Raw genomic sequence first — 24,997 nt, 5'->3', positions numbered from 1 at the left:
CCATCCAGAGGGAGCTGGACAAGCTCGAGAAGTGGGCCCATAGGAATCTAGTGAGATTTAAGAAGACCAAGTGCAAGGTGTTGCACCTGGGTTAGGGCAACCCCTGGTATGAGCACAGGCTGGGGGATGAACTGATGGAGAACAGCCCTGGGGAGGAGGACCTGGGGGAGCTCATGGATGAAGAGGCTGGACACGACCCAGCAATGTGCATCTGCAGCCCAGAAAGCCAAACGTGTCCTGAGCTGCATCCAGAGCAGCGTGGCCAGCAGGGCAAGGGAAGGGATTCTGTCCCTCTGCTCTGCTCTGCTGAGACCCCACCTGCAGGGCTGCATCAGCTCTGGGGTCCCAGCACAGGAAGGACACGGACCTGTTGGAGTGAATCCAGGGCAGGCAACCAAGACAATTAGAGGGATGGAGCAGCTCTCCTAGAAAAAATGGCTGATAGTGGGGTTGGTTCGGCATGAAGAAGAGAAAACTTGATCTAGGTCACCTAATTGCAGCATTCCAGTAACTGAAGGGAACCTGCAAGAAAGCAGGAGAGGGACCATTTACAAGGGCATGTAGTGACAGGACAAGGAGGAATGGATTCAAATAAAAAGAGGGTAGGTTTAGATTAAATACACAAGGAGGAAAATTTTTACTGTGAAGGTGATGAGGCACTGGCACAAGTTGCCCAGGAAAGTTGTGGATGCCACATCCTGGGTACTGCTCAAGGCTGGGCTGGATGGGGCTCTGAGCAACCTGGGCCTACAGCAAGATGTCCCTGCCCTTGGCAAGGGGCTTGGAACCAGATGATCTTTAAGATCCCTTCCAACCCAAACTGTTCTGTGATTTGGTGATTCTTTGCGATTCAGTGGCCTCCAGTCTGGTTATAAAACAGCATTTCCTGACGTCACAAGGGCATTTGGGCTAACTACACTGCGGCATTCCCACGCAACGGTGACGGATGCAAGACACACAAGCAGCAAAGCTTTAATTCCCATGCTCAGAAGCATTTAAGCCTTCCAGTCGCTGAGACCTTCTTGTGAATGAGCCCAGCGACCCGAGCAGCCGGCGAACGCCCACACCCCGCACGGCGGCCCACAGCCTCGGCCCCCGCCCGCCATTGCGGCCCGCGGGCGCCCCCGGGTGCCGCTGCGCGGGAGCGGCGGGGGGCGGGGGCAGCGGCGCCGCCGCTTCCGGCCTCCATTTTACGCGGCGGCAGCGGCCGGAGGCCGAGGTGGTGTTGCGGGTGGAGGGTTCGGCCTGCACGGGTGCGTTCCGGGTGCCGCGTTGTTTCTTCTTCCTTGGGCGTGGTGGACGAGGTTGTGATATCCTGTGGCTGCGGTCGGAGTGCCAGCGCGGGGATGGGCTCCCCCAGCTCTCCCGAGAAGTTCGGCTCCGGCCACTGAACCCGCCCGGAGCCCCCCGAAAGGTTCGCGGGTCGTGTCCCCGGGGAGGAGGAGGAGGAGAGCGGGGCAGGGCCGGCCGGCCCCGCGGGCAGCATGGACCAGAGCGTGGTGGAGCACCCGGTGACCCTCATCATCAAGGCCCCCAACCAGAAATACACCGACCAGACCATCAGCTGCTTTCTGGAGTGGACTGTGGGCAAGCTGAAGTCCCACCTCTCCAAGGTGTACCCCAGTAAGCCGGTGAGTTGTTGGCCAGCCCTTTTCCCTCGCCTTGTCGGTAAGGCTGGCACTGCGGCGACTTGGGGACAGGCGGTCAAGACTTCCCTTTTAAGCCTTGTTAAATAAACAAACAAGAGCCCTGCTGCCGAAGAGTGAGCTGCGTGAAGGCGATGGCCGGCCCTCTGCTTTCAGGGAAGTTGGCAGTGTAATAAATACGAAGCTGCTCTTTTACATCGTGTGACAAGATCGCAGTGTAGCATCCTGAAAGGCGATATCGCTAAAGATGCTTACTAATGCTTCACTTATCTTTTATTTGGGAACTGAGATTTAGGTATCTCAGTTAACTGAATTTGAGACTGATTTTTGTAAATCTAAGAGCACTGGCTAAGAGTTCTGTTCTCAAGTACAAGTGATATACTTAGGGTTAACAGGATCTAGGGAATTCATTGAGGTGTGGAGCAGATAGATGTTTATTCCTAAAATCATTTGAAATTATGTAGCTGAACAACCTCCAAAATTATTTCCTCTTTGAAAAGCCATTTTTCTTGAGATTGTGCTGAAAATTCTGCTATCAGGTCTTATACGAACTTGTGTGACAGCTGTGACTGTATTTTGAAACAATACCTATAGCTTTTTTTGTTTCTGAGGGGAATACGGTTTATTTCTGAATTCCTCCTAAATTGTAAATGTGGCAGTAAAAAGGGGCTATGAAAAAAGCATAGGCAATAGATAATAATACTGTATATGTGTAGAATGGCAGTCGTGCAGAACTGTATATTTAAAAATTTGTTCCAGAGAAGTGTATGAGAACTGCAGCAGCATGCGGGGCCTACAACCAGGCTTTAGAAAACACCAGAAGAAGGTGGCATTTATATTTTAAATTATTGTTCACCTAGTTCAGTAGAAGAATTACTGTCATTGTTGATTTTTTTGACATGGAAAAGTAAAATGGTTGCTTTGTCTCAAAAAGGGTTTCTGCCTTTTGGGGAAAGAAGAAGAAAAGCAGCCAACAACTTGGTCTGTGTCACTGGTACATTGACATCTGTTAAACAGTTGTGAGAGTTTGTGAATATAGTTATTGCTGTGGGTAATTCTCTGCTGAAAGAGCCGATCTGCTGTGGAAAACAAAAATACCACTCAGCTGATTGCTACTTTGTCTTCCTCACTAGAATTTCCTCCAGTGACGTGTTTGTGAAACACTAGTTTTCTTACTCATCCTATGAATGATCTTGCTAAATTCAGCTCCTGAAAGGAAAGAACCATAATGAACAAGAGCTCTGCATGTTGCACTGTCGGCTTTAAACAGCAGTATAGTGTTAAATTTCAGTTTCCTGAAACATCTTTCTTCTGTTGAAAATAGATTCCTCAACATGCCTCTCAGTATTACATGAGTAGTTCAGCACACCCAAGTTTGTTCTGGGTTAAAGAATGGGGAGTTTCTTTAATGAGAACTGTCTCAGTAATTCCAATTTTATTTGGATTTACTGCACTTGCAGTTAAACTAATAACTGAACACAGTATTTTTATTTCATAGGACCTTTCAAATTAAAGTAATAACATGGGAGAGGAGAAAGGTGTTTAATAGCATAGCTCCTATGTATAGTGAAATCAAAAAGTATATTTTTGGCTCAATATATTTTGAGTGCTACTGCTTTTTTCAAATGTAAGTCCTTTTGCTTTTAGGAGCTCCCCTCCCCCTCCCCTTGTTTTTTTTTGGGGTTTTTTTTTTTTTCCTTTTAAACCAGATCAGTGCTAAAAGCTTGATTTCTCTGTTCCCTCACTATGATAGGTCCTGGAAGTAATTTCTATTAGAATGCTATTTTAAGGTGGTGGGAGTACACCAGAACACAAAGACTCTGCAGGCCTTGGAGTGTTCTTGAAAGGTGTAAAATAGAAGTCAGTTGCTGTCACTGCTGTACATAGTATTTCAAGTTTTCTGTGTGAATTGAACCTCATTCTTGTATGTGCATCTGTAAATTATTCAGTAAATTATGATAACTGTAAGTGTCCTAATTAAATTTACAATTTATTCAGAGTATTTAGAAAGTGAGGTGATTAGAATAGGCAAATGAGAAGTTAGGTCTTGAGGCAGTATTTTCCAGATTAATTTGTGTAAATTACTTGCCTAAATACATACAAATTTCAAATACAGGCAGATTTAGATCGGTTTAGTTGTTATTAAAGTTGATACACTTCACGAAGTAAGTACTTGCATAAGCTAAATAGGTTCAGAAGGGTGTTAAATTATGTTTGTAAGCCTTAACCAAGATTCACATTTTTCAGTACTTTTGCTCCCTGTCTGGACCAGTTTTCGCAGCTAGAGTACTGCAGTTACAATGTCCCTAAATGAAATACTTATGTAGAATAACACAAGGCTCTTGTAAAATCAGCCTGGGTGTCTCAGTCTGGCAGATCCTACCTTCAGTGCATTAAGTGCTGCATTGATTACACCATAAACAGTAATTGAAAACTGCTATTTCTCATTTCCCACAGTACCTGTCATTAGCATTTGCCTACAGTTCTCACCAGATGTGGTTGTCTGGATTTTTATTAGCTATGGAAGAATGGGAGAGAGGCTTAGTGAACTAAAATAATACCTGTCTGGTAGCTGCAACTGTATAGCTCACAGATCACCTATGTTCCTACAGAACATTGCTACACTGTCTTAGGTTTGGTGTTTGGTAATCTGCTGGGCATAGCTAGTTTGGACTAAGCATTGCAAAAGAAGTCTTGCATGAAAAATGGAGGAAAAAATTCCAAACCAGTAGCTCTGGAGTTCTTAGTTTTGAATACATACATTTCGGATTTTGATCTGCAAACTGTCTCCCATCTCACTCTAGGTTCTAGAATAATTTTTTCTCATGTCATGTGCTTTCTTCTGAAAATGGGGCTACTCTAATTATGTGGTTTGAGGTGTTTTTCCATCACAGTTCAGTGTTTCAGCTAGCAGTGAGTGTCCTGTTCTTGAAGCAGGAGGTGTGGTACTGACATTTCCTCTGGCAGAGGATGAGTTGAATGCCTTTTCCATTTACTTTGGCATATATGTGAACTACTGTGTTTTCACATTTATTACCTCTTCTTCCATCTGTATTAAAAAAAAAGTCCATTTCAGAATTACAGGCTTTCAACCTGAGAATTGCAAGTGATAATCCTTTAGTTCTCAGGCAGTTGTTTAATTTATGAAGGGAGGAGCATGGGGTTTAAGGCCTCATCTTCCCCATTAAAGTACTCAACATATGCTTAACCTTTTCTTTTGTGGCCTTACCGTAGGGAGTTAAAATGCATTACTGAAGGCTGTGTAGTCAGCTTTGAGGGGCTGTTTTAATCTTGCCAGTTTCACCTCTGTAAAATACTCATATTTAAAAGTGACTTGTATCTTGTTTGAGAAAATACTTTAATGAGAGGGGGTGGAAGAGGGGCTAGTTCATGAGGTACTAAAGAGAACAATTGAAAGTGACCATGTAGAAAGCCCCATTAGAGTGAGATAGGCAAAACAACACTCTAGTGCTATGCTGGATGGTGATTTAAAGATTTGGAGTTTGAAGAGTTTTTGCTGTTGGGCTTTCCTTGTTTTAAATGCTTATCTGTTCTTACTAATCTCCAGATAATCTGTCTCAGGACCCAGAAACAAGGATTCTTAAAATTTTTCTTCTGATTGCACTGGTCAGTCTAAAGCAACAAGTCTCCAATTTACAGGAAATTAAAGTTTTCTTTAATCTTGATGCTTAAATTCTGATTTTTCAGTCCTTTCCCAAACACAGAATGCAAGCTTGCATTCTGCTGGTAGCCTGTTCGTGATTGAAGGGCGCAACGAAATGGTATACCTCAAAAGAAGTTACTGATATGAGTCAGGCTTTTTTTTTTGTTTTAAATGTAAATAGAAACAGTACAGCATTGTTGTTGAATGTATTGCAGTATTTTATCAATTTGAGCTGCAAATAACTAGTTCCCCATGTTGGGAGACATAAAAATACTGTCCAAGGCCACTAATTAAAAATACAGAAAAATGCAGAACAGTAGAGAAAATGAGTCTTAAATAGAAGTGATAAACAGTTCTGCACAGTATGTGGCAGGTTATTTAAAAAAAAAAAAAAACCAACACGTATTTAATCATGAATGGCTAGTTTGGCTTTGGGAAAAAAGTTAAAGCTTCAGATTTACTGAGTACTTATTACCCTTATTTGCTTTGAATATCTGTTTTGTTCTTATGATATGACCCTTTTTTTTCCCAGGTAGAAAAAACCCAAACAGTTTTGTAACATTTCTGTATTCTGCTAAATTATTTTGGATCTGTAGAAGGCTATTGCAAGAAGAAAAAAGTCAAAACTTATGTGAAAGCTTTTCGTAATCAGGGAGATCTGGGGCTCAGCTATTTGTCGTAGTATTAGCATGAACAAGACTGCAGGGCTGGGATAGGAAGAGGAGAGGTGTAAGGCTTGGTGTTTGCATGATGGGGAAATTGTTCAAATAGTTCATGCTGATAATGCATGTTTGTTCCAATGGTGTTAGGCTAGATTTGTTTGTTTAGCATTTGTGTTTCTGTGTTTTGTTGGACGAAGTAAGCTCCTTGTTTTAGCATACTGGACATCTTACTGTAGTTAGGCACCTAAAATAGTTTCCCTTAAAATAATTCTGTTGTTATTTCTATCGTGTGGATTAGTCCAAAGTTATTAAAATATGAACAGTATATAATTTGTTAAAAAAAATAAAATCTTTGTTTACAATACTAGATTGTTTTAAACTGTGAAACTGAAAGAATAGGAAAAAAGGTTACCCAGGTTGGAAGGCTACCTTACAAAAAAAATTTCTGCTGATTCTTGCTTTTGAATGCTTTCCTTCTTGTTTTTTTTTTAATTATGTTATTTTTGGTTTTGTGTCTTTTTGATTTTTTTTTTTCTGCAGGGGGTTTGAGGGTGGGGGCAAGGACTAATAACAGAAGGTCCTTGTTGAAAAAGACTGAAATGTGTGCTCTTCTCTGTATTTTAATTGGCATTCCATTGTTCTGCTAACTTTCTTTGCTCCAGCCACTTCTCCATCTATATTTTCAGAAGGTGACTGGGACCAGGAGCAGGGTAAAGAACAAATCACTAAAAGACAGGAATTTTTGAATGTACTTGAAAGTTTTCTTGACAAGCATTTACCCTTAAGTGCTGTTAATTGTTATGGCACTCTTGCTGAGTGCTTAATAGCACAATTCTTTTTCAGAAGTAATTTGTGAGTTGGACTTGTGAAGCCTCTGAAATGTTTTTAAGTCTCTCTGTTGGTGATTGGACTTAACATTTGCAGATGAGAAAATTCCTTTTATCTCCAGCTATATACCTGTGCAGCAGGAAAAAAAAAAAGCTAAATTCCTTTCTTTGTCCCCATCTCCTAGTCTACAAAGGATCAGAGACTGGTGTATTCTGGCAGACTGCTTCCTGATCATCTGCAGCTGAAAGATGTTCTCAGAAAAGTAAGCTCTATATCAACACCATACAATATTTGATCAAACCCTGTCTTTGGGAAATAGGAATTTAGATTTGTGCTATTTAAGTTAAAATTATCATTGTGGTATTGAGAGATGTAACTATATAATGTTGCTATGTTCTGGAAAATGTATTTTCAGGCGTGCCTTGTGTGTAGGATTATGATATTGTGGATTGAGGAGGTGTTTCCAATTGGTGGGAGAGCAAGTAGGCTATGCTAAGTCCCAAGCAAGTGATATGTTGTGTCATGGAATGATTTGTGTTGGAGGGGACCTTATAGATGTTGTAATTACAGCTCTCCTGCTTTGGGCAGGGCCACCTTCCACTAAACCACGTTGCTTAGAGCTGTAACCTGGCCTTGACTTTTTTGGACAGTTACCACTGTCACATAAATGGAATTATACAGCATATTTGTGTTGATTTGGGACATCATTTAAATTCTCAAAGAGGTTTAAATCCAGAAGTTATGTCAAAAATGGCATTTGTATAAACAGATAAAGAGTAATATGTTAATTATGGAGAAGCAAGAATTCTCAATTCTTGAGTAATTTCCCGGGAAGGGAAAACTTTCTTGGTTTTGATTTGGCAGCTGTTAACCATTCCTGATGATGTTTCAAACTTTGTTGGTTCTTGCTCTTTTCATTTCATACTTTAAAAAAAATTCTCTTGGTTCCTATTGGAACAAATAATTCTATTAGTCTAATTTTGGATTCTTCAGTCAACATTTAGATCCCAGTTCTGAATATGTGTGACATCTCATGCACACATGCACTTGGTTTTTCAAACTGACTCAAATAGCTTGGATTGATGATACCAGGTAATCAAACTTCATTAATTCAGGAATGTTCTTAAAAATGCGTAGAACAAGATATTTAGAGTAGATTATAAAGAACTTTTCTTTCAATTTTGATGGTGACCGGAAACATGATGCATTATGTTGAGTTGTCTAAGTTCTTTGTAAACAGATCAGGATGAATCAATAGCTGTTATTGGGGAAATGCCTTAGGTCCTTGTACAGTTTTTAATCCTATGAAATAGATGAACTCCATAGTATAGTACCTGGCTGTGGGTAGGGATGGTTTTCTGTAATGTGTTGGGGTAAAAATTAATCTACGGGCCGTAAGAGTGTGTTGGTCACATTGTAAAACTTCCTGTGCAGGAAAGTCTCCAAACATGGATGGTGCTTTAGTAAAAGTGGGCACTTGAACTTCAGTATTAAGATGGAGAAACAGATGCAGAGGCATCTTGAGTATTGCTTCAGCAGACTAACACTTTATAATCTTTATTCTGAAATAGATTTTATTAAATGGAATTAAACTTCTTACCAAAGAAGGTGTTTGCAGTTTACTATGTATAGGTTTACTAGAAAACTGAAGCTGGACTGTTGCAAACCAGTGTATGCCCTGTGCCACTTAAATGTTCAAGGAAATGGTTACAAAACTTATCTCAAAGCTTAGTTTTGCTTGCTAAGTACAAAATGAAATCCAAATTCCTTAAATTCACTTGGCCTGCTTGCCATGCACTTGCTTTAGAAAATAAGATTTCAAACTTTATGTGCTAGAGGAGAAACTTTGTAATTCATGTCTTCCTTCACCATACAGGGGCTGTGCTTGACTTCAGAGTATTGGCATAGTGCTTTAATGTCATAATGGCAGTTATAGGCCTTTGGTGTAGTTAAAGAAATTCAGTGGATTTGAAAGCACACCAGCACAAAGTTAGAAATTTGTGTTGGAAGAAGAGGAGTTTTTGCACTAAAACTTTTGAGAGCTTTTGGAAAAATATGATTAAACTTAAATTCAGTCTCATTCTCTGCCAAAATCTTCCTACTGGATTATCTATAAATTCCTAATATTATCTGAGGACTTACTAAATCACTGAGTTTAGCTTTGTGATACTTGCTCCTTGGTACTAACCAGTGTCATTTCACCCATACAAAATGCATAAAAGCTGGATGAAAGTTGTGACAGTCTTCTAGCACAGTGGTGTCCAACACATTACATATGAATAGAAGTATGTTACAATAAACTGCTGCATTTGATAAAGCTGTATGCTGCAGGCTAACCAGTGGTATGTCTAGCTTTCTTTGCCTTTCCCAGGGGCATAAATTCTTATCTAGGAAGGTGATTAGTTAGGTTTGTAGCCAAAGTGCTGATCACCTGTGTTCAGGGCTTTCTGATCCTTGCTCTCACTGACTGGTAAGAAGTTACACTTATTGTAGCAGTGAGGCTGTGCTTGGGGTTAGGGGCCGGTTCATGGGAAGGCGTTTAAAGGACTGAGTGTGCATTGGCTATGCTAGCAGTAATGCACAGTGGTATGTAAAAGCATTTATCTAGTTTTCTCTATTCCTAAAGATTAAAACCATAAAAATGGGTAAATGGCTGTTATAGCACATTTATATGTAGTTTAAAAAAAACGCTTCCAAATGCAGATTTTCTGAATGTCATCTCATTAAAAATGGCAGCTTGCCTGCACCATGCTGATTTCAGAAGAGGATAGAGGGATGTTTTTGTTGCTCCTCTTGCTAAAAATTTAGTTACTGAGGAAGCTGCAATGTGCAATTTAAATATGGAGCCATAGCTGTTGTGTTGCTATGGCCGTGTAAGGGAGTGTTTTAATTTGGTACAGCAAAATAGCTTCAGATTGAAGTTATGGCCTTCAGATTTGGGGTGAGCATGTTCTGGTGGAATTGGCATGGCCTTGCTACAGGGCTTCAAGTTGTGGCATGCATTTGCTTCCTCATTTTCGAATATTTGGGAATACTCAAGCCCCACCTAGCACTTTGAATAGCATTCCACGAGCATGGAATATCTGCAGGGGCCTTTAGTTGCATGCAATGGCTGGCACATTGTTCCTATCTTGGTCTGCTTGTGGAATTCCAGTACCTTCATTTTTCATGTACCCTGATGTCTCTATTCAATAACATTCTTCATAGATTTCAGTGCAATTGTAAGCATTCCTAATATTAGGTAAACTTAGCCCTGTTAAAGGTGTGAGATTTTTCCAAAATAAAAGTTTAAGCTTGTGATACACTTCCTCATGCTTTTCCTGGGTTTCTTCCATTAGTTCTGCTATACTACAGTTTTAGGGGAAAGTGGGATAAAGTCAATGTTCCATATTTTGTTGTGGACAGCTTCTAAGAATACATTTGCTGTGAGACAGTAAGACTCTTGTGCTGGACTCAAGTGTTGCTCTACGGTCTCTTTTGTATAAGGTTTCTTTAGTGCTTACAACTTTGAATTTTTAAAGACTTTTTTATCCTTGTAAGTTTCTCCAATATTGTTGCTTTAGCTCTTTGATTTCTTTAATTTTTAGCAAGATGAATATCATATGGTTCACCTGGTATGTGCATCTCGGACACCCCCAAGTTCTCCAAAACCCAGCACCAGTAGAGAAGGTCACGGAGCATCAACCTCCAGCAGTAGCTCAGTGAGTTTTTTCATACACAGGACATGAATTCCTTCTACACTAAGGAAACTTGCCATTAATTTCTCTTTTAACTTTTCATATTTGTCTGTAAAATGGTATGTTGAAAGTAGAGCATGCTATATGAATTTGTACGATTAGACTTGATTATTTAAGGATGTAATTTTATTTAAACAAAGATGACCTTTTTTCATATAGTAATAGTTATGTTTATTAGATGATAAAGCACTATTTTTCTAAGCTACTCTTTCTTTTTAACACTGTATTGAAAAGTACACTTTCCTTTCTCTCTATATCTCTGTATCTTTGGCAGAAATTGCAGAGCGTATTCAGAATTTTAGAAAATCTAAGTTGAGACTTGTTTTGTGAAAATTTAAGAGAGACCAGTCAAAATATTGCTGTTGTCGTAAGATACAGGTGGAACTTGGCCAGGTTTTTTTGTTTGACAGGAATTGGCCAGTGTTTATGTATGAACTTGGAGCTAGTCATAGCATCTGTAAGGCAGTCAAAAGTAGCAAGTGTTCTTAACACTTTTATTAGTTAAATTATTTACAGAACATGTTTGTTTATGGTGTTTTGAGCCTTCCTCTCCTCACACCCTCCGAAAATGATGGTGGTCTTTGTTGTATTGTATTTTAAAAGCAGTTATGGTTTCTGTTGAGAACTTGGTAGTTCTTTTTTTTCCAGAATTGGCAGTATCACTAAGCAACCCTTGAAGGTTAGTCAGAAAGGGATATGTACAATACCAGCGTAGGTACATTTCATCTGAGATGTGTGGATTGTCAGCATATGGGAAATGCCCTTTGAAGCTGTCTGCCTTCATTCTCCTGTTGACAGGGCCTGTGTCAGGCTCCTACGTGGTTGTCAGAAACATAAGCAGTTTAAGCAATAGTAGAGAGGGGACTGTGGCTGCAACATCTTTTCAAAGGTTTTATTTATATTTCTGTATACAGGCAGGACACAGGCAGCCTGCTTGGCAGGTGTTTATTGCTGTGTACATCAGTTGTCAGTGTTGTATTTGAATGACTGTATTAATGACTGCTTAAAGCAGGCAGTTTGCAAAGTGCTGAGTTCATAACACTTTGGAGGAAACAGCCTAAACCCAAAGCTTGAATGGCCTTTGTCCTTCTAGTTGTTTTTTATTTCTATTCCTCCCCACCCCCACTGGTCTAGCGGTAAATTTTTCTTGTGTTTTTTGTGGCATAGATGTCTTAAGTAATTGCACCTCCTCACTTTCTGAGTTGTCAAAGTTAAAGAGGATTTTTTTACACATAACTACTACAGTAATTCTTAGCAACAGGATTTGGGGATTTATTACAACTAAACAATGCATCTCAATGGCCCCATTCTAATCTTGTTATGGTGACAGTTTAGAAGCCGGGTACCAGAGGTCTGACACTAGTTTAGATGTGTTCCTTGGAGCCTGAGTAGTTCCTAGCTGTTTCCCTATTTTCATTCATAGCCCCCTTCTAGTGATGAGTGCAGCAATTTGGATTGGGCAGCTGGCACAGTGAAGAGGGAGAAGAGTAGAAGGGGTAACTAAAGATAAGGATAGGGGAATGGTGTTTTAAGCCACTGTCTCTGAAGACAGTCATATCCTGAAGTTGCATTTATTTCTGTTAACAATAGCCCCTAGAATTTTTGTTCCTGCTAAATATTCTTTCAATTAAGTTTTAGTTTGCTTTGGCTTTTTGAAACTATGATTCCCAGTGACTTGTGGTTTTCTCTGGAAGCCATCAAGTGTTGAGTCTTTCTGAATAATTCTCTTTTTTTTTTCCCCCTCTTGCACCTGAGTACAATTTTGAATTTCTGTTTTTACTAAGGCTTGCCAGAACCAGTAAAACCACAGAAGACTTTTACCCAGTGTTTACACTCCTATTAAAACTTGTGACAAAACATTAAAGCAAGTAGTTTTTTTAAGACACTCTGGTAAATCTTATAACTGTGCCAAAGATCCACAACCTTGATTTTATTTATTTTTAAGAATTTAGACCGTTCTGGATCAACTGCTGCCTCACCCACAAACCAAGAAGCTGCTTCTACGTCTTTGAACACTAGTGCAGATGGAGTGAGGCATCGTAATCTTCCACAAGCACACAGCAATCCTATGCCAAGCCACCAGTTCCCTTATTTAATGCAAGGGTAAGTGAGACTGAAGCAATCCTCACTCTTTGATACTCTGTGCAGTGCTTTAAATGTTCAGTTGCAATTAAGTTTCTTTCACAGTCTGGAAAACCATTTGGCTAGTTCACCTTGAAGCATAAGTTGCATTAGAAAAGTTGAAAATTAGTGGTTTTAGCCAGGAGTCAGTCAAAGAGGAAGTGCTCTTGGTACTCCCCTTCAGACTGATTTTTGATATTATTCTTTATGCTTCCTGCCCTCAGTTTTCTTGGAGTAGTGCAGCTTTAATATGTGTTGTGGATGTAGTTTGTAATGTAACTGATAGAATTATTACTTCTGGTTGTCTTTTCTGTCCTTTATTTTAGCAATCAGCACTAAATTCTTAGCGGAATCTGATGGTTTCTAGTTTTTTACACAAAAGAGATGTAATTCTTCATTTCTCCATATTTAAACTGTAGAAATAGAAATGCTAGAAATGATATGCAGGTGTTTTGAGTATGTGTAGTAAATGATATGCAGGTGTTTTGAGTATGTGTAGTGCTTGTGTATCTACAACAGAATGTTTAAGGATTTTCATACATACCAGTGAAATGTAACCAAATCTATATCAGGTCTGTTACTGCATAACTATTCAAATTCTGTTCTTTTTTTTTTTTTTTGTGTGTGTGCTTAAAAAGCAGCTTTAGGAATTTTAAGCCATGTGACCTTAGCAGCTGCTTAAACATGTTTTTGTTGTTAGTAGCAGTAGTAGTAGCTTCTTCCAAGGGGAAAACAGGAACATTTCTGAGTGTGTGTTCTGAGATGATAGCTGTCAGTTCTTCAGGGAGTACTTTCAAATTTCCTTTCTGACAAGGTGTTTTCCCAGTACTGTATAGATTCTAGAAACCTGCTTTAGAGAATGTTGAAACAAAAGCCCCTAAAATATGAATGTGCTAACAATAACATTGCTTGTGTTGCTGGAAAGAAAACAGATGCCAAGAGCTGTTAAAACTTACTAAAGCTTCAGTTTAATTCACATGCTCTCATTACAGTTTAGACTTTACTCTTTACATTAGACTTTACTCTTCTTGCTAGTTTTCATCTTGGATTTGTTAATTTTTTTTTTATTATTATCTGAAATGTACTATCTGCTGGCAAGAATGGGTGGAGACTTGTGTTATTATGACCAAATGCATCTTCACAGACGTGGTCATACTTGCCCTTCTGACAAAGCTAGGTGACACCAGGTTGACTGTCAAGACTGCTGTTGGTGTAATGTAAATTAATTCCAGAAGCAATTTATGATGTGTTGTATGAATGACTAATCTGTAAGAAGTTTAAATATTTTTCCAATTAGCTTTTCACATAGACATATTCTGAGTGAGTTTTTTTCAAGGGTGGTGAACTGAATAGGCTATGGACTCCAAAAGGCAGCAGAACCATTATTTAGTCTTTGGGCTGAATTAATTTGTGTCAGTTTGGGAGACCTTGCTGTCTTGGAAAGAAGGAATAACTTGCATTAAAAATACTAAGTCTGTGACTTGCTATGTCTAGCAGGTAATGTGGATTTGTGGACTGAATGAAGTGCTGAGAACCTGACATGACTGTACATATTTCAGGGGTTTCAGTCCTACTTGGACTATTTCTAGCTTGGCTACCTGGAACAGGGTCCTGCTTGTGTTTCTGGTGCATTGGCAGTGCACCCATACCACGTATTTCAATTTTGTGTAATCCAGAAGGAATCCAGATGGTGTTCCAAGAGCGTTCTGTGGTGCAAACAGAACTGTAGTAAGAGCAAGTGACTGGAGGTTTCCAGGAGTGCATTCCTAATCTGAACAGAAATGCCAAAATAAATGAACTCTAAATAATCCTAGGCCTTTTTTTTTTGGAAAGTATTTTAATGGAATGCTGTCAGAACTTGAAGTAGATCTTTGTGGACTGTTGGATATTGGCTCTGCTCAACTTGAAATAATCTGTGCCCAGTGCCTGCTAGAGTCTGCTTGCTTCTTTAAGAGTGCTTTTTAATGCTTCAGTAGTCTTTTCAGATGCATCTGCTTTTGCTTTTAGGCACTGCTGCTTGTATTCCAGCAGTAAAAAATGCCCTCTGTTTTTTTAGCTGTCACTTAAACATCATTTGGGGCAGTGGGATCTGGCTTTAATGTAATTTATGTGCAGATCAAGACTTACTAGGAAAATGAAGATTCATAGCTGAAACTGGTGTTACTCTGTTGATTTTTCTTTTATTTTCATGACCAAGCAATTTTTATTCTCGCTATTCTTGCATGATGAAATATAGGCACTGCTGATAGGGAAAGATCACCAGGTGTTTAAAAATTTATGTAAGAGTCAGTTTCTCTGGGTGTTTTGCAATACTTGACTGACTTGTATAAATAAGTAGTGTGGATGTTAGATGATTAAATTACAGTTTTGATTTTTTTTTCAGCTCCTGGCTTAATGCTGCAGTGTGAGAGTTGAACATACTTTGGGAAAATAGCATTTAGTTCAGATTGTTGAAGTATTACAGGGAAAAAAAATTAAAACCTTCTGTTGCTTTTAAGCTTTTGCAAATGCTGTTTTTAAGAACTCCAAACTTGAGGTGGAACTGGGGAAGTAGTTTATGTATGTACCAAGTGATTCTTTAGCTGTGGGGAGCCAGCACAGCGCTGCCTGCTCCAGTGGACTTTGTTGGGGATCAGGGTCTGTGCTGCAGAGGTACAAACAGAACACACGGGCTCAGCCCTGACAGGGCTCACATTTCAGACTGGAGAGCACTTGGAAGCAGTAAACAGACAAGAGACATCAAGGCAGTGGAATCATTTGTCAAGTGTGGGTGGCCCATCTAGTGAAATGCTTTTGTATTGTGCACACAGTAATGTTTGAAAGCAAAATGACATACTGACAGCATGCAGTATATCCTAGCACATAAATACATTGCTGCATCAGTCACCTTTGCTCTGTATTTTCTTCTAAGTAGCAGGTATCATAGCGGAGGATATTGAAATGCTGCCTGAAGTTGATATTCTAGGCTTTTAAGTCTGAATAAAAATTCTTGTTTTTTCACTCGTGGTGAGCAGTATCTTTGTGATAACCTTACCTTCAAATTCAGTGCTGGTTAATTTATTTGGGTATCTTCCATAGACCAAAAGAAGTAGTTTTGTGCTTTTCAGCCATCCTGAGGAGCACTGTGTCTCTTTTCAGAATATTCTGAAGCTACCTCTACCATTTGAACTGTTTTCTGGTTTATGCAACTGTTCTTCTGTTGTCTGCTCTGCTTTGTTCTCCAGTCTTAGAATGCCTTTACAAATCCTGTTTGCTTCTTTGTTCTTACACTGTTGCTGCCATTCTTTTGATATACTCTGCTTCCTACCTCTTTCTCCTCCTTTTGGAAAAAGATGAGGAGAAAGTATTGTGCTACTTTACTTTTTCCTTGAACAGCAAGCTGCCTTGCTTAGCTGAGAAGATCCTCTTTGTGGAGGTTCTTCTCACTGAAATACATTGTTACAGTGTAAAGAGTTGCTTCTGAATTTCATAAGCTGTCTTAATATCATGGCAGCTGTAATAGCTGTATAATTGACAACATCTGCCTCCATTTGATTTTTGATGAGCAAAGAAAATACTGCTGTACTAGCTTGCATTCTAAGCCAGAAGCCAGTTGTAAGCCAGTCTACTTTTGCTCAATTAATGGAGCCAAGTCTTGAAAAATTAAGTCTTTCTTCTCAAGAAGTCATGTCTTCTAGAAAAGCTATTGGGGAAAATAAAATTAGAAACCACCACAATATTTGAATGGGAAAGAAATCATGTGAAAGAAAAGAGCATGACAACTGAACTTCTGTGGTTTGTCTTGTTTGACTGGCTACTTAATCTACCATTAAGCTTTAAGACATCAAGAAAGCAGCTTTCAAAAGAGTTTGAAAGAAAGGCAAGGCTCAAATCCGGTGATATTTCTAAAAGATGTGTCTGTGAGAGCAAGCTTAGCCTAAGCCCTCTCAACTTTTTTTGAGGTCAACATAGCAGTTACAAGGAAGAATCCTAAAATCTGTATGTGAGAAAAGGAAGTGGCAAATTTCTTCAGAACTCACCCAGGCAAGTTGAGTAGTACTGATTTTTGCTGACTGAGGTGGAAGTGAGTGATCCTGCCTGTTCAAAACCCCATCTGATACTCTAACTGCTTGAAATTGAGACACTGCTCAGTGATTTGTCTCAGCACAGTACTTAATGACACTCATGTCTTTAAATCATCTTTACATTTTGAGGTCAAATGTTTTGTGAATTTTGGAGGAGTCTTATCTCTCCAAGTGTATGCCAGTTCCAGGGATAGACAAACACATTCTTATAGCTTGCAATCGTAAATCATGATTAATGTTTTTCAACAGTAGCTCCATGGCATTGCTGTTTCAACACATTAATTATGCATAAATAAACAGCATCAGCAGGGCTCCTAGTTAACCCTTTCAATATTTGAAATAAACCTTGAATAATGCCTGTGACTGTTTCAGTTTGTGTTTGGTATCAGGAAAGTACTTTTGGTTATTTTTGTTTGTTTTGACAACAGTTTATAGAAAAAAAAAAAAGATTATAGCTAAATGCAAACACAACAGTTTTAGCAGAGGTCATGGAGTTGCATGGCAGGTTCTTGTCCAGAATTACAGTGCAATACTTATTCATGTGTAACATGGAAAAAAGATTTTAATGTCTTCCTCCCATCTTTCTTTCTGGGCATGTCGTGTATATCTGAATGCCTGGTAGACTAATGAAATCTCTTGGTGATATCTTTGCAGGGAGTGCCTTACTTAGGGAACAGGTGTAGTCTGCAGTACAATTACAGCAGTCTCAGCTTTTGCTACCTGCAGTCTGAATAAACTTTTCTTCATGCTTTATACTCTCATGCTGTCCTGAAAGATGTCCTGGTTTACTACAGTTCACTACATCAAAATCTTTTGGGAAAGAGTTGGAAATCTTGCCAAAACATGCTATATGCTCTAGGAGGTAAGAGAGGATAAGAAGTCTAATAGCAGACAAAACCAAACAAAACTTATGTACAGGAGTTTTATCTCTCTTGCATGTGAATCAGAATCACATATGCTCAAAATATTGAAGGGGGGGAAGTAAATCCTTTACAGTGTTCTTAGTTGCAATCTTCAGAAGCTGTATCTGAAAGATTAGTTTGTTGTCTTTGCTTATGTTATTTCTTCAGGTCTCTGATCACAGTGATATTTCAGATATTGCTTCTAAAAGACAGCTGTAGAAGATAGTGAATTTTCCCTTTAGACCTCTTGGAGACCTTTAAGGATGACCTCTGAATTTGAAAAGAATTGTATGAAAGAATTTCTGCAGTTAGCACAGTCTTGAAAAATTTCCAGCATTGTTTTGTCCCAGAGATGTAGCTAGTGCACATACTAAGTACAAAACAAAATATTCTTTCTATGGAAATAACTTTGCTTATTCATTCCTTTTATGAAGATGTGCTTTTTTGGAATGGGTTGGATGATCTCACTATATGTTATTTCAGTGTGTTATTTTAGGGGAACAAATGAGAGGAGAAATGCTACTTTAATTGTTTTTTAATACTAGCACGCTTTTTAAATATCACAATTCAGAGCTGAATATTTTTCTTTAAATCGTTTTCTAGCAACATAGGCAACCAGTTTCCAGGCCAAGGTGCTCCTGCTGGATTTTCCATGTATCCTGCATTCAGTCCCTTACAGATGATATGGTGGCAACAGATGTATGTACGTCAGTACTACATGCAATAGTAAGTCTTCATTATCTTAGTACTGAGCTACACTAGTGAAAAGAATATATTAAATGTTTTTTTCAGGATCAAAATGGCAGTGTTTATTTTGTCTAGCTCTGTTTTATACTCTGTTTTGTCCAGCAACTTATGAAATCTAGTCTTGGATTATAATTAAATTAATGTCTTAGTAAATAAAACTCTAAGGGAGAATGCAGTTTGTTCTGACATGTATTACATCTGGAACTATAGCAAAGAAGACAGGCTTAGTAATTATGGTGCATGTTTTTTGACAAACCAGGTTTATGTTTAAATTTTTAGCCAAGCTGCTGTTTCAGCCCAAGTGACTTCCAGCACCGAGCCAGCAAGATCTGCAGTTGCCCAGGCTGTAAATTCAGAACACGCTCCTGCAAATGAGCCTGCAGCAGTGCCAAATGTAGCTGTCCAGGACAACAGGCCTGTAAACCAAAATGTTCAGATGAATGCACAGGGTGGCCCAGTAGTGAATGAAGAGGACTTCAACCGGGACTGGCTGGACTGGATGTACACGTTCTCTAGAGCAGCAATTCTTCTGAGCATTGTATACTTCTATTCTTCTTTCAGTCGGTTTGTCATGGTAATGGGAGCCATGCTGCTGGTTTATTTGTGAGTACAACAGTTGAGTATAGCTGCCGATCTGAGATGTGGAGTATGGTGCTAATGTTTATTCCACTTAGAATAAAAAATCATCCACGTGCAAAAATTTACACACTCCTCCTTTACAATAGGATGTGTCTGTTAAAAAAAACAAATTTAAACAAGTAGAGAGACTGATGTGAAGAAAAGCAATTCTCAAAATGTTTTTACACTGAGCTGGATACCTCTTATACCTGAAACACAATGTTCTTACGTATTGGTGATAATAATTGATCAGTATTGTTGAAATGTAGCATTTTGGAATGAAAATTGAGAAAGCAGGGTTGTGAGGGGAAGGAAGCTCATATAAGTCAAGCATATACTTGCATAAACTTAAACTTACTGCTTGGATATGAAATTGCAGAGCAAAACTCAAATATCTTTCCAAAATAATGTATAGGGGTGTGTGCAGTAAGTTTTCTTAGGTAATGGTACTGTAATAGTGAGGTACTAGATCTGGTAGAATACGGAGACGTAAAATTTTTTTAACTACATGTCATAAAGACATAAGCACATTCTGTGCTTAGTTGAGAAATACCAGTACTGTTGTCATCACTTCCTTTTGCATATGAAGATACTTTAATGATGTAAATAGAAGTGGAAAACAGAAGTAATGCTTGGTATCTTGGACTGATGTCTTTCACTGAGAGTTTCCTTACACTGTAGTCTCAGTCCTAACTAGGACTGTTCTTTCATACAGGTAAGGTAATTGAAATCAGAATATAGATGCTTGTAAACGTGGGAGAGGCTTATTTTATTTACAGTGGTGATGTGGTTCAAGCATTAGATGGAATTTAAATTGCTTTTTTCCACAGCAAATTAAATTTAAACTAAGAAAATTAAGACTGGCTTTGAAAACTTACTTAACTTCAGTGCTTAAAAATGGGGAGGAAACCCATATTCTACCTATATAATCACCTAATTGTGGTACATTATTTGTCTGCTGGAACTGAGGGCTATGAACAGCAAGACCTTAATGCCTACATTGAAGAATAGCCATTCAGTTTAGTAGGATGAATTACAGAAAAATAGATGTAACCTCATTCATTTGAAAATACTTACAGAATTTGCTGCAGTAGTTAGCTGTAGAAGAAAAATCTTTTTGTTCCTTTCAAAAGAGAGGTTTTCAACTGTTCCGCTTTCTTACATAGACACCAAGCTGGATGGTTTCCCTTTAGGCAAGAGGGAGGCCAGCAACAGGCAGCCAATAATGCAGAAGTGAACCGTGATGGGCAACATGCAAATAATCCTGATCTTGAAGAGATGGTGAGTAAGGGCAGATATGTCTTTTGAGACTCCTATGTATTATATTGTAAAGTATGTTGTAGTGCCTGGACAGAAAGCCAGCTTTTGTGGAATGGAGTTGGTTTAACCAGAAGGCTTTCAGCATTGTCCTCAGGTTGTGCCTGCTGCTTAAATTCTGTATTTCTCCAGTCTGACAATTACTGATTGTCTCTACTTCAATCACAGACTTTCTTCATGCTAGTTACTTCAGGAGGTTATTCTGAGAGAAGTCACTTAATGTAGGAAGATACTGCTGGTTACCTTATGTCAGAATTCTGAAAAGAAGCAGTTGAATTGCTTCAATTTCTGTTTTTAAAGGAGCGACTTATGGATGATGGGATTGATGAAGACAACGGAGAAGATGCAGGTGAAGATGGCAATACAGAGCAGCAGCCTGGATTCATGGCTTCTGCTTGGTCCTTTATCACAACCTTCTTCACATCACTGATCCCTGAAGGGCCTCCACAGGTTGGCAATTAAAGTGGAAAAAGAACTGTCAGGCAGCCTCAGTAGCCATATGTAGAAGTGGAGCAGATGCTAGAGAGTGTTCTAAATACAGTGCAATTTCTGAAAATTTATAATGTTATCTTTTTGATCATGGTGTACAAAAATGTGTATTTTTTTCTTTTGGCTTTCTCATGCATTGAATATTTTAAGCACAAGTGGACTACTAAATGCTTTCTTTAAGATTCTTCTTTTTCTGAAGAATAAAATGTAAAGATATTGGTCTTCCATGTTTTGTTTTAATTTCAAATGTGTGTTACTCTGAGGCAAAGAGCTTGTATGTAATCTGCACCATTACCTCTTTAAAGAGCTGTTAAAAGTATGAACGTTGACAGACCTTTCCAAATGCTCTCTATTTACCTGAATAATGAATCTTGTGTTTGATGCAGGGTATGAATTCTCACATGGGATTTGGAACTTATATAATTCCTGAGAGAATGAAGTTAACACAAGGGTTACTTGTTAATGGCATGTTGTCTTCATGTCAGAACGTAGTAAGCTTCTTAATTTAAAAAGCTGAGAGCTTTTTCTTGAGACTGTACTGACATTCATTAAAGTTGGAGGTATTTGACAGCTCTTCAAAGACAATTGGCAGTCATGGGATAAACTTTAAATGTTTGATACATACAGTACTTTTTAAGGAGAATATAGCTGTGCTGGGGCAAAACATGTACATTAGGTTTTTTAATAAAAACTGTTATGGTAACTCTTTTGGATGTTTATATGCATATTTGAATGCAAATGGCTAAATTGTGCCTCCTTAAGGATGAGGATATGATTAATTTCAGAGTGTAATAAAGTTATCATGGTGGCATTACTGACATTGACCAAAGTGATGTGTTTGTAGCAGCGTCTATACAGTTACAAGTATGCTCTCAAGAGCAGACTATCTGTATTCTTTAACTTCATTAACCTTATTAAAACTGAGAAAAAGAAAATGGTACATGAGAGAGTAGCAGAGTGCCATGTCAGGTTTTAGGTTGCTTTCCTTAATCGTAGTCAAGAAGGTACATTTGGTTTTGTTCTTAATTCTGAAGTTATGGCATGCTCTCTAACTTAAGAATGTCTGCAAAGATTCTGTTACACTACCACCAAAGTAAAGCATGTTTGACCTCAAGTATGGGGCAAAGTTCTTGAATATTCTGAATGAGTGATAAATAGGGATTTATTTTTCGCTTGTTTTTGTTAAACTGCTATGCAGCAAAGTTTTAAACCCAAAGAAAACCTTTTAATTTTCACAAGTTTGTCAGAGGAGAAATACAGATGTAAGTCTTAAAAGCATCAGTTATGTTATTTGCTGTATAGGTAGCAATGATGAATAAGTCATTTTTAATTATGATATTTTCTTCCCATTTTTACTACAGAAAGCTGATCTTAGTTTAGGTTCTTTACTAGATATACATAAAATGGATAGACCTTGTCCATGAAAAGTTACCTTTTTTAGTTTGGCAGATGGATCTAACTTGACTAATATTTAAGGCATGGTACAAAAACGTATGTTTTTAAAGGAGTGTCACAAGTGCCTTGTATGTAATAGGCCTTACTTCTGGAATACGCTGAAGAAGTTTCATCTGTTTGACACGTGTATTCTCGTTCTCACTTTTACCAAAGTTTTTCTTTTACTATTTTTCTTTCTGTCCTTGTGTTGGCATACCTGTTAGCTGTGCAGTTATGACTGACAGTATCCAGCTATCAGCAGCCATTTGTTGCTTCTTACTGATGTTATTCAGGTTGGTTTGTTTTCCATGCTGTAGGAAGTTGATGGCAGCTCTCTGCTATTAGCAGACTGGATTAAAACAGCTCATATGCTGTTACCCATGGTTTGGTTAAAAGCTGTAGAATTGTCACTGCTGATTTGTATTTAGACAAGGATAAATTTGGCAGGTTTCACAAGGTTGAAATAGTGAAATGAGAGATTCTGGTAGTTGGTTGGACGTTGAGGGAGATGTTCTGCGAGCTTTAACCAGAACACAGAGCTGAACTGATTCATCACAGAGGCCACACTTCCATGAGATCATTAAATCTCCTAGCCTCCCCAACTTACCAAGATACAAGCAAGGAAAAGCAAAAATATGGTTACTGAGGAAAGTGAGTGAGAAATAACAATGAGGGAGGGAGCATTACCAAAGAGTTGGACGCAGAGGAAAGCTAGTGGCAGAAGCAAAAATAGGAAAAGGTAGTGATCATGAGTAAATACAAAGCAAGCATTGAAAAGCAGATTGAGGTAAGAAGTGTACAGTTTTTAGAAAAGGAAAGAACGTGGTGAAAATTAGACAAGGTTGTTGTTGCGTGTTTTTCTGAGCAATTTGCATATATAATTGAGCATATGAAGTATAACAGTTGATGATGGGAGAGAAATTAGAACCTTAGGAAAATGGTTGATTTTTCTTAGTATATCCTTGTAGAAACTGTTCAATAGCATAAACCAAGCCAAAACACAGTTATGTAGTACATGGTTCTAGGAAAAGCTAGATGCAGAACTCTATTAAATCTGTGGCACGAAATGTATCAGAAGGTGTGAGGTTTAAAGCACCATAGGATGTGCCCCAGTTGACCTGTAAATCACACACTTTTTACAACTTTGCATATAGAAAAAGTGATTAAAATTGATTCTTTCCTTTACCTTGCAGGAAGACCTGAAATGACAGTGCATTTAGATTCCTCTAAACGTAAATCAACAACAAATGTGTGGCATTATGGTGCAATACCTTCATGGTGCGTTAATGTAAGAGACTCCTATCAGAAACAGACACAAGTGAAGCACATTCCCTCCATAACACTTCTGCTGTGAAGACACAGATCAGATCAGCAGTACTGATGGAGCAACACACAGCTACTCCTTAGCATGATTTCTTAATACTATACTTCGTAAAATACTTTGCAACTCCTGTTTATCCATACATACATGTGCATTGACTTCTAAAGCCCAGCTTACATTGAGTTTAGCAGTGCCACTGTTGGCTTAACAAGTTGTCATGGTTTAACCCCAGTGGGCAGCTGTACTATGCAGCTGCTTGTTTTCTTCCCCCTTTCTTCCCTCCCTCAGGGAATGGAGAGGAGAATCAGGAAAAAAAGTAAAACTCAGGGGGTGAGATAAAAGCAGTCTAATAATTGAGATAAATTGAAATATAATGGTAATACTAATAATTGTAGTAAAAAGGGTGCAAAGAAAACCCAAGAAAAATGAGGCACAATACAGTTGCTCACCACCTGCTGACAAATGCTCAGCCTCTCCTTGAGCTCCACATGGCACCATTTAGGATGGCTTCCCCCTGTTTATATCCTGGGGATGATGTTCTATGCTTGAAATACTCATTTGACCGGTTCAGGTCAGCTGTCTTGGCCATGTTTCCTTACAGCCTCTTTTGTGTCTGCTCCTGGCAGAGCATGGGAAACCGAGGAGACCTTGATTTAGAGTAAGCACTGCTTGGCAACAAGAGAAAAATCAGTGTGTTATCAGCATTGTTCTCACACTCAATCCAAAACACAGCACTTCTTAGTACTGGCTACTAAAAAGGGAAATGAATTCCATCCCAGCTGAAACTGGGACACAAGTGTAACATAAAGTCAAACTGGAGAATTCTTGGATACAAAATAGTGGACAAAAGGATTTTTTTTTCTTCTATTGTAAGCTTGCCATCTCTTGCTACTGCTTGGTTGGGAGACCCTGAGAGGCAGAATTGGCTTTCCAGGTCACTCATAGAGAAGTCACCACCTGATATTCCAGGAAAAGTTTGCTTCAGTCTAAGACACTACCTTGTTACTATCGGTGCAACAAAAAAAAAGAAGGAAAAGAGGAAAAAAACCCAACCCATTGTCAGTGATGTTTGTAATCTTAATACCTGATGCAAAATGAAGCTGACACTTCCATCAGATGGTATGATTAGTCATGTTTCTGCTGCTTGTTTCCTGTACATACTGAACATTTTTAGTGTAATTCATATTTAGCAGTCTTTGCTGTTGACAGGAAGCAGTTCAGAATTTATCCCAGTGAGTGTGAACTCTGACCTGTTTTTGGTTATATTGGGGTGGGCAGTTGTGGACCCAACTGCAGCCCAGCTGGGTGCACCCTTATTAGTAAGGTTGGGGCCTGCCTTTACTCTGGTGCCAGCCAGATGCCAAAGCCTCCAGGGTGCCATGGGGAAGCTTTAATACTGCTGGCATTCAAGTTAAGGGGGTTAATGCCAGTGTGGCTGTTCCTGTGA

General features: G+C 38.9%; 1 protein-coding gene across 4 annotated transcripts; it reads left to right on the top strand.

The window, feature by feature from the left end:
• Window positions 1-954: 954 nt before the first annotated feature.
• Window positions 955-21,613, top strand: HERPUD2 (HERPUD family member 2). Of its 4 annotated transcripts, none has more exons than XM_071429642.1 (9): window positions 955-1,631; window positions 6,985-7,062; window positions 10,388-10,501; window positions 12,483-12,640; window positions 17,498-17,584; window positions 18,228-18,350; window positions 18,651-18,974; window positions 20,183-20,270; window positions 20,607-21,613. In XM_071429642.1, exons 1-9 carry the CDS (start codon window positions 1,485-1,487, stop codon window positions 20,766-20,768), a joined length of 1,281 nt encoding a protein of 426 aa, XP_071285743.1. In that variant the 5' UTR covers window positions 955-1,484; the 3' UTR covers window positions 20,769-21,613. The 4 variants fall into 4 exon arrangements, with proteins under 4 accessions (XP_071285743.1, XP_071285744.1, XP_071285742.1 ...); XM_071429641.1 differs by having other exon boundaries at window positions 960-1,631; window positions 20,156-20,270; XM_071429643.1 differs by lacking the exon at window positions 6,985-7,062 and having other exon boundaries at window positions 20,156-20,270.
• Window positions 21,614-24,997: the final 3,384 nt, after the last annotated feature.

The sequence above is a fragment of the Agelaius tricolor genome, unplaced genomic scaffold, assembly GCF_023055355.1.
Source record: "Agelaius tricolor isolate 1412-34295 unplaced genomic scaffold, bAgeTri1.0.p SCAF_6, whole genome shotgun sequence".
Taxonomy (NCBI): Eukaryota; Metazoa; Chordata; class Aves; order Passeriformes; family Icteridae; genus Agelaius; species Agelaius tricolor.
This window is presented reverse-complemented; position numbering and strand designations above follow the sequence as displayed.

Bases quoted from the DNA above. Each gene is read 5' to 3' on its own strand.
- HERPUD2 (XM_071429641.1), top strand. From the start codon at position 1,485: ATGGACCAGAGCGTGGTGGAGCACCCGGTGACCCTCATCATCAAGGCC. The intron at 7,063-10,387 runs GTAAGCTCTATA...TTTAATTTTTAG, and splicing joins TGAAAGATGTTCTCAGAAAA to CAAGATGAATATCATATGGT. The intron at 18,351-18,650 runs GTAAGTCTTCAT...TTAAATTTTTAG, and splicing joins CGTCAGTACTACATGCAATA to CCAAGCTGCTGTTTCAGCCC.